The sequence below is a fragment of the Frankliniella occidentalis genome, unplaced genomic scaffold (genome assembly GCF_000697945.3).
Source record: "Frankliniella occidentalis isolate FOCC.00 unplaced genomic scaffold, Focc_3.1 Scaffold251, whole genome shotgun sequence".
In the NCBI taxonomy this organism is placed as follows: domain Eukaryota; kingdom Metazoa; phylum Arthropoda; class Insecta; order Thysanoptera; family Thripidae; genus Frankliniella; species Frankliniella occidentalis.
Window position 1 is genome coordinate 131,047 of NW_026267377.1, and position 8,867 is coordinate 139,913.

The 8,867-nt window shown below is 50.2% G+C and overlaps 2 protein-coding genes across 2 annotated transcripts in view; one reads left to right on the plus strand and one right to left on the minus strand.

Moving 5' to 3' along the window:
* Positions 1-4,539, minus strand: part of LOC113205518 (uncharacterized) — a 24,480-nt gene extending 19,941 nt beyond the window's left edge. Inside the window, exons 1-12 of the mRNA XM_052273166.1 lie at positions 4,131-4,539; positions 3,673-3,937; positions 3,432-3,603; positions 3,090-3,351; positions 2,726-3,002; positions 2,249-2,659; positions 1,760-1,940; positions 1,528-1,677; positions 979-1,241; positions 644-815; positions 185-562; positions 11-97 (exon numbers count right to left, since the gene is read on the minus strand). Coding sequence (XP_052129126.1) covers positions 11-97; positions 185-562; positions 644-815; positions 979-1,241; positions 1,528-1,677; positions 1,760-1,940; positions 2,249-2,659; positions 2,726-3,002; positions 3,090-3,351; positions 3,432-3,603; positions 3,673-3,937; positions 4,131-4,206 — 2,694 coding nt within the window. The 5' untranslated portion in view covers positions 4,207-4,539. The remainder of the gene's footprint in view (positions 1-10; positions 98-184; positions 563-643; positions 816-978; positions 1,242-1,527; positions 1,678-1,759; positions 1,941-2,248; positions 2,660-2,725; positions 3,003-3,089; positions 3,352-3,431; positions 3,604-3,672; positions 3,938-4,130) is intronic.
* A 764-nt stretch (positions 4,540-5,303) lies between these two features.
* Positions 5,304-8,867, plus strand: part of LOC113205514 (elongation factor 1-gamma) — a 14,084-nt gene continuing 10,520 nt past the window's right edge. The window contains exons 1-7 of the mRNA XM_026421177.2: positions 5,304-5,538; positions 5,664-5,813; positions 6,517-6,580; positions 6,788-6,930; positions 7,012-7,175; positions 7,253-7,386; positions 7,483-7,651. Coding sequence (XP_026276962.1) covers positions 5,527-5,538; positions 5,664-5,813; positions 6,517-6,580; positions 6,788-6,930; positions 7,012-7,175; positions 7,253-7,386; positions 7,483-7,651 — 836 coding nt within the window. The 5' untranslated portion in view covers positions 5,304-5,526. The remainder of the gene's footprint in view (positions 5,539-5,663; positions 5,814-6,516; positions 6,581-6,787; positions 6,931-7,011; positions 7,176-7,252; positions 7,387-7,482; positions 7,652-8,867) is intronic.

Here is an 8,867-nt window from a genome sequence, read left to right on the forward strand (position 1 = left end):
AATTACTCACAATATTCCTATCATGTTTACCAGGGTGCCTCAAGTTTACTTCAATAACTGTATCACTTTGGCTGTTATCAGAATGAATTAATTGAGTCTGTAAAACGTATTATCTTGTTATTGTAATATAATCCAACTGTTTCACTTGTTCATTAAAAAAATGTTTGTAAATTAAGGTACATACCAATTTAATGTAACCGTACGCAAATCCAGCCGGATGATGGAAAGATGCAATAGCTCTGAGTTCACGGGCCTCAGAAGGGGCATACCCCCTCTCAAGCGATGCGCACGCCCATCTGCGATTCTTTGCCTTCTTGGAGATGACTATCGACCTGCCGATGATAGCGTTTCGGCCAAAGAGAGGGAGAGTAGAGTCGTTGTACGCAACATTCAGGTGGGTTTGATTATCTAGGTAGCCAAATTTGGCAGCAAGATCTCCGAGTGGGTGCTGGTCAGGTGTCCCCACACCTGGAGAGAGAGTCGGCTGGAACGACGGGGGAGCCCAGACACCTTCCAAGGTTGTGTCCTCGCAAGGGAATTCCAACTGCTCTTCCACAGGTGCCTATAACAAAACAGCCTCTGTTACAATCGCTCTTTCTTTCCAGGGGTAATTCATAGAGAAGGACACCGAAGGGACACTCACCTGATGCACCTCGTAGGCGTTGGCATCTTCCAGGCCCTCTAGGCTCACCTCTACGTCCGTGCCGTCATACTCGGACTGTTGGAAGATCTCAATCTTCCCCGAGACGGTGGCCTTCTGGCCGTTGCTGAACCAATTCTTGACCACGGCCTTCCTGCGGTAGATGGCGGAGATCCTGCAACATGGACATCGATCGTTACGGACCTTGACGTTTCGCGCCTCCTATCTCTCGAGTCTATGTGTCAGCGGGACTTTAAAGTCCTTTTGCACAGGCCCTAATAAATCAATTTCAATTCCAATATCTCTCGAGGTTTCGGCCCCGAAGTGACGCTACTGACTTGCTGCAGGCGAGCCGCTCGCCCCTGGCCTTGGGCCCGTCGTCCTCGAACAGCACCAGCGACCGGCCCAGCACGCTGGCCGCGCCGCTCAGCGGCAGGAAGCGGTCCGTGAAGAGGCGGCGCGTCAGGGCCTCGGCGTGCAGCCGCCGGCCCGCGATGTGCAGGGTGCCGAGGCGCGTCGTCAGGTCGCCGACCCGGCAGAGCCCCGGCTTGTCGCGGTCGCACAGCGTGGCCGCCGTCGTCGAGCTGTTCACCGGCAGGATCTGCGGCAGTGGGGAGGGTATGCGGTCAGTACACACGTCGTCTCAAACTCGGATTTCCAATGTTCAAAAAGTTGCCCTACGGGTGCGAATAGTGCCTGGTGTTTGGAAACCCCTTCGCGCTGCTAGATGCTGCACCGCGACGCATAAGGCTGGGTGGGTTGCCTATCGTGAAAGGGGCAAGGCCCGCCAGCCCGCGGCACATGATAACTTCAAGAAGTGGACACGGGCGGGCGGTATTCAAGCGCCCGTTCGAGTGAACCTCCCGGGTGGCATTGTGGACACTCACGTGGTAAGGGTCGAACACGCCGCCCGCGCTCATGCAGCGCGCGGTCCAGTTGAAGTAGTCCTTGCCGGGCGCCAGGTCGTGCACCATCCAGCGGTGGTCCTGGCTGTTGTTGGCGGGGCCGCTCGAGTGCAGCAGGGGCTCCACGATGATCTGGGGCATTTCAGTTACATCAGAATTAGGAAAGGAGCCGGAGGGTAATCCTAACTGAACGTGGGCTCGCTCTGGCGCTCACCGTGGTGTCGGCAAAGGGGTCGTCTCGGGGCTGTCTGAAGACGATGCGGCCGGCCAGCGGGTAGCGGAACACGGCCTCGGCCGTCGCGATGGCCATCTTCTGGCCGTTGTCTGAGACGTAGCGAGAGAAGGACGCGCACGTCCAGGGCGAGGGCCGCGCGGCGGGGTCACTCGCGTTGGGCCTGCATCGGAGGTGGGACGAGTGTTTTTCAGTGTTTTAACCACTTGGATTTAGCGGGTCATCCAGAAAGTACGCCCGTCGATTCGCCGCCGCGAAACTGCCAAGTTCAGCAGCCACGGCAAGCTCTCATAGCGCCTTGTCGGTAGGCAACATCTTACTTGCAGTGCATGCGAGCACCGCGGTGTGGCCTACCCTGTGTCTCGCAGGCGCCGAGCTCCGGTAATTTGCCGAATGATTCTGACAAAAACGGACGCACTTTCTAGACGATCGGTCAGAGCAGATACGCTCGCGGCCGGTAGCGGGACTCACGTGAGGATGACGAATGAGCGGTGCACGACACTGCGCGGGCCCTGCAGCGGCAGGAACATGTCCCAAAGCTGAAGCTGCAGGTCGAACGAGACGTTCTGCAGGTAGGGCAGGAGGGGTATGAGCTTGCTGCTGAGGTCGCCGACGGCGTGCTCGTCCTGGCCGCGGAAGCCGTGCCGCGCGTCGGCGCCGCCCTTCTCCTCGGGGTCGTACACGCCCCCGGTGTGGTTGCAGGGGTTGTCGCGGCCCAGGTGGCCGGCCGGCGGCGGCAGCTCGTGGACGCGGAGGCCCTGCAGCGCCAGCGCCACGTCCGGGCGCGGCAGCCGCAGGTCGTAGCGCACGAGGGTCGGGTCGAAGCGGGAGCGCTGCGACAGCGTCACCCGGCCGCGCGCCCCCGCGGTCTGCAGCGTGGCCCTGTGGGTCAGGAGGGGGTCAGCAAGCTCATGTAGGGCGAGGCGAGAGTCGGCGAGAGGGACTCACACGGTGGTCACTGGAGGGACGAGGCGTATCTTGGCGCACGCCAGGAAGCTCTCGGGGTGCTCGGGGTCCAACAGCACGAGGTACAGACTGCGGCCGTTGCTCGCCAGGTCCGCCTGCAGCCGGTCCAGCAGCGGGTCCCGGAGCACGGCGCGCGCCGAGGCGGGCTCCTGCGCCACCGGCACCGGGCCGAGGCGGGAACCGAGGTCGCCCAGGGTAGCCGTGGACGCGTCGGGGCTGAACACGAGCTGCAGGAAGTTGCAATTGCCCCGGGACTTGTCTGCGGAACAGGTGGAACCGGGCACGGGTACAATGAGAGTGAGTGAGTGCTGCGGGCGGCCCAGGCATCGTCACACGAGACACCCACCAGACTCCGAGTCCAGGATGTCCGTCACGTAGATCCTCCAGTCGTGGTCCACGATGACGGGGGCGCGCGACTTGGTGGCGTTGGGCGGCGGCACCCTCCGCAGGTCCGCCAGGATGAGGGTGTCGGTGTGGGTGGCGGCGTCGTGCGGCGACTCCGCGGGGCCGCGGGTGTGGCTCCCCACCCAGCGGAAGTGCACGGACCCGGACACCTCCAGGTTGCTGAAGCGAGCCTCCGCCACACGCTCGTCCGCCCGCCCGGATACCTGCGGGCCCCAGAGAAGTCAAGAGTCAAGTGTTGGCGAGCTTCTGGCTGGACAAGCGCCTGTGCTGTGGGATTACTCACCGTGATGGTGGCGCAGGCCCGGCGGCCATCGTCATTGACGAGCAGCAGGGAGCGCGCCCACACGCCCTGGGGCCCCGTCAAGGCCAGGGGAACACCCTCGGGCACGACGATCTCGCTGGTGGCAAGCTCCGGCAGCGACAGGCGCCCGAGCACCGCGTCTAGGTCTACCATCCTGGGGATGACAAAAGAGTTATTTAACTTTGCTCCCGTATGCAGGGGCCGGACTACGAGTCACCCTCACCTGCGCCCGAGCTTCTCGACATCACAGCGACCCCCGAGCAGGGAGTAGTCGACGGGAAACTCGTGGGTGCTCCACGACCAGACGTCGGGGTTCTCGGCGCTGACCTCGCGGTCCGACACCACTTCGAGGTACGTGTTGACCAGGGTGGCCCCGGGCGTCGATGCTGAGCCGTTGCTGTCGGCCGTGAAGCGGATCTCGCCGTGGAGCCCGCCTTGAGAGAAGCGCGCTGTGAGCTCCAAACCCCGGCAGCATGTCGATAACAACACTAAGGGGCACAATCAAGGGGCATTAACATCACCAACAACAACACAACAACAAAAACAATTAAAAGTAAAAGTTATGAAATAATCCTCGGAAAAGCAAAGCTCTTTGTCGACAAATAATTACCCATAACACATCTCATATAAAGATCAAAAACTATTATATATTGACTTAGAGTATGAGTTACTTTCACTTACCAGTCACTGACATACATGTCAGAATCCATCTTCCAGCTCTCAGTTCAAGGCCTAACGTCATAGCATATGGGAACATAAATCTTCGACGAAACACCAACTGCACATTTCCCGGCAAACGAATGACCAGTAAACAAACCGAAAACAAATATACTACCCGAGAGAGCAGAACATATTCAAAACGATTTCTGAAACAGTGAAAGCTCTAAGCTCAGAATCTTAGGTTAGACGTTTGTTTTCACTCTCGCAACTGGAGTCTGGAGTCAGGAGGAAACACTTTCCCCACCCCGTTTCAAAGTAGCGGTACAATGACCATGGTCATGAGAATTGTGGTTTGAGCATGCGCACAGCCAACCGTAATCCGACGTTTCATTGTACTATGACTTCGGCATTGCCAACACACATTATTGTCGACACATATTTAACCCCCTTCTGACTCTACCAAAAGCGGAATTCGACCAGCCACACCCTTCTGAGATCATCGTTAGGGACACTTAATTAAATCAAAATTTTAAAAATCAGCTGCATAGTTTTATTTGTGAATGTACAACTATCAGTTTTTGGCCGTGATTAGTGCTGATGGCTTCCTGTATTTTTGGAGGCAGAAAAACATAGAGCAGTAGCAATAGCGAACCGTTATCTTTCTATCGAAGCACTGCCGGTGAAACCAGCCCGTAACGTTCCGAAGAACACTGAGTGGGAGCCTCGGAAATCAAGACTGTTCAATATTTCTCGCACAAAAATCCAAGTAATGCAGTGCGTTCGAATCGGGAACTCAAATCACGGATGTATTTATGCACAAAAATAGTATTCAAACAGTATAAAAAAAGGAGCCTAACCTCCTTTCAGACCTGCTCGTACGGCGCGAAGCCGCGGCAGTTTAAACTGAGGGAGAGGCACATCTGCTTCTAGACGTTCTCATGGGGATATCTGGGGGAAAAGGTCAAAACTTTGCACATGAGTGGCTGTTCTTATTCTTATGTATCATTTTTCAATAGACTATTAATGATGAAGATTCGAGAATAATTCAAAACTAATCAAAATTGCTGTTTTGTTGTGTCGTCTGCTCCCCACTCAGCAGCCACTCAGATTGGAAGTCGATGCCTCGATGCTTCACCTATCGCTACTGCCCTATATATAAGGCTAAGCGATAAGCTAATTCCTGTTCTTTCAGTCACACTTTAATAACTTATCAGCGTCTAGCCGTTAACCATCTCACCAACTTTTGGCAAATCCAAATCCAAGGGGCAACAACAACAAATCGTCTAGCGGAGGAAAATTCTGCCTTGTTTCTCTGCCCGACATCTTTATCGGTGGCCGCCGGAAGCCGATAGTCACTTATCTGAAGAATCATCAAGTGGATCGAGGGCAGGTCACTTCCTTTCTGGAGTCCATCGCAATGGCGTCTGGTGTGAGTATTTGCTCACGGAATTTAAATCCATTAAGTTTCATCATCATCCTCGCGATGTTGAATGAAATTGGCTTCAGACGTGTAGAGCTTTTTTCAATGTACGCGAATCCCGTGTTATTTTCCAGACCTTGTACACCTACCCCGAGAACTTCCGTGCGTACAAGGCGCTCATCGCCGCACAGTATGCAGGAAGCAACGTGAAAGTCTGCCCCAACTTCGTCTTCGGGGAGACCAACCGCTCCGATGCTTTCCTCAAGAAGTTTCCTCTAGGCAAGGTAAATATACATGAGCGTTCTGAATTTGCAGGACAATTTGTTCAAGTCGTCCTTGCGTCAGTCGAAGTTTTTGACCTCCCGGTGTTATGACTGTGCCGGCTGGTGATGAGAATCAACGGCTGTTCGAGGAAAAGATTCATTATGAGGTTGCACGAAAATGGGAAAAGTTTAAACGAAAGTGCCAGGCCGAAATCTCTTCGGTGTGTGTTTGTTTACGTCCTTAAGTGACTTTTATTTGTTTTGTTTGTGGACACGTCAGTACCATGCCAAGTCTTAAAGTTCTTCAGTTCTTCTGTACTTGGCGAGTTTTAAGATCCTCGGGCTCAGTTAGAGCTTACTTGCGATAGCTTGTACTTTATATCGTGTCGTAGAGTGCTTCAAATATGTTTTGAAAGGTATCAAGTTGAGGTTAGGTTTTCCACTGTGTTAGCCCTGCCATATCAGCAAATGAATCTTCTCGGCATAATGCGTACGTCAGCTCTTACTTTGTTGTCCCTCTTTGCTGGTAACTGCCTACTGCATTCAGTGTCATGCACCTTCGAATACTAGTTCATGTTTGCAATGTTGGAAGTGGGTGATGTCATACATTCAAATATGTTACAATAGGTCAGTGATTCATGCATCTGATTCACTTCAACGTCCTTGGGCAACTAATTTAATTTGAATTTCTTTGTTGTACATACCGCATTTTCAATTGTTTCAGGTTCCAGCCTTTGAATCCAACGATGGAAAATACATTGCTGAGAGCAATGCCATCGCGTACTATGGTGAGTTACATCACTTCTATGTTAACTAACTTAATGCCCAAATCCAAACCTTAGGACTCAAATTTAACTGAAAGGGGGGGAGTGTCTTACTTATATAATTCAATTTATTTTGGTAATACATCCAAATTTAAAATGGCGTACTTATTTTAATTTGTGTTGCACTAGTTTTGAAGTACCAGGTATTTAATCTATGTAACTTTATTTCAGTTGCCAACCAACAGCTGCGTGGCTCCACGGATGTCGAAAAAGCCCAGATCATTCAGTGGCTTGGATTTGCTGACAGCGAAATTCTGCCAGCTTCTTGCACATGGGTCTTCCCTTGTTTAGGAATTATGCAATACAACAAAGTTGTGAGTACTATCCTGATAACCTTTTCTATGCTGTTATCTTATGTATGTACATGTTCTTCACCTGTTCCTTTGTGATGTCAGGCCACTGATCGTGCCAAGGAAGATGTGAAATCTGCTTTGAATGCCCTGAACCAACATCTGCTCACCCGTACTTACCTTGTTGGTGAGCGCATTACTTTGGCTGATATTAGCGTGGCTTGCACCCTCCTTCACCTTTACCAATATGTTTTGGACCCAACCTTCAGGTAATGATTTCTGCTGTGTTTTGTCAGTTATGTTTTCAGAGTCTTTATTGGTGTTAATATACTACCTCCCTCCTCAGGAAGCCATATCAAAATGTAAACAGATGGTTTACCACCATTGTCAACCAGCCTCAAGTTAAATCAGTCATTGGAAATTTCACCCTCTGTGTGAAGGCTGCTGAGTTTGATGCCAAGAAATTCGCTGAATTCCAAGGTAACTTCTTTGCCTCTTTTTACTTCATTCTGTTATGTTCCGCATTTGAGTCAATTAAATATATGGCTACAATTACTTTTTCATTTGTTTTTCAAGGTTCCCAGGGTAAGGATAGCAAGAAGGAGGCTAAGAAAGAGAAGAAGGAACAGCCTGCCAAGAAGGCAGAGAAGGAGGCTAAGGAAGAACCAGCTGAGTTGGATGCTTGTGATATGGCCCTGGCTGAGGAACCCAAGAGCAAGGACCCCTTCGACCTTCTCCCTAAAGGGTAGGTACACTTTATGCTGTAGTGTTTTATCTTCCAATGGTCATTTATTGAATTTCTCACGTACCTTCATAGAATGAGTAGAGGTAGGCTTCTGTTTAAGTGGGAGTCTTAAAGAAATGTGTCCAGTAGCTTTGGAAATTTACTGACAACTTCAATACCCTTTCTTCACTACTTTTGATATTATTACATCAATTGGTTTTATTTGACAGGCAGATTAACAACAGTCCTTTCCTGCTCCCTTTTAATTCTTATTTGTTAGGACCCTCCTCATACAGACGGTATTAGTTCTTATACTCTTACTGTAAGATATGGAGGAATATTGATTGTTGCTTTTCCACTCTGACTGTTTATTTCAGTCTAGAACTAAAAGCAACACACAATTTTCTCAAAGTGAATGTATTTTGCTTGTCAACACACTTTGGTGTTCTCTGAAACTTTTACATCTTGTAGTGTATTAACAACAAGAACCGCATGGGCCATTAAATGCAGAACTAAGATGGGTTGATTCAGTAGTAAGGATCAAGTGTGCCTTAAAATCTATTTCTTGTGCTTGCCAAATATTTTTTGCATTAGGTATTCAGTAGATCAATGTGGTTGAGGCAGAAATAGGCGACATTCATCCTGTTAGTTGTGAAGTCCCAGACTAAAATTCCTCATGATTGGGCCATCTTAAAGTATTGCATAGTAGTTTTTTAAAATTTTGCTGTCCCTCTTTATCTTAACTAGCACTTCGGTGCTGGGTTAATTCACCAAGTGTGGTGGATTATAAGTTAGAGAGGAAGACTAAAAGAGGTAGCATCCACCCTGGGTATTTTTAATAATACGTCAGGACTAAGAGCTCCTGACATTTGAGTTCAATATTAATATTATTTTAAGTTTATCTAGTACTTTTGAAGATAACTGTATCTGTGAGGTACATTGAGAGGCAGAATCCACCCTTATTATTTAAGTAACTCTTCAGGATTAAGGGCTGACAGATTTCATTGGGTTTTTGATTTTTCCTCTGGAACTTGCCCAGTGCTTATGTGCTGGAACAATTTACAATACCTTCATTGTGGGTTGTGAGAGAACGAGGTAGATTCAAAGAGGTAGCATCCACCCTGGTTGTTTTTGTAACAGATCAGGACTAAGAGCTCCTGACACCACTTTTATTGGTTTCTTTTGTCCCTCTGGATCTTGCCCAGTGCTTATGTGCTGGAACAATTTACAATATCTT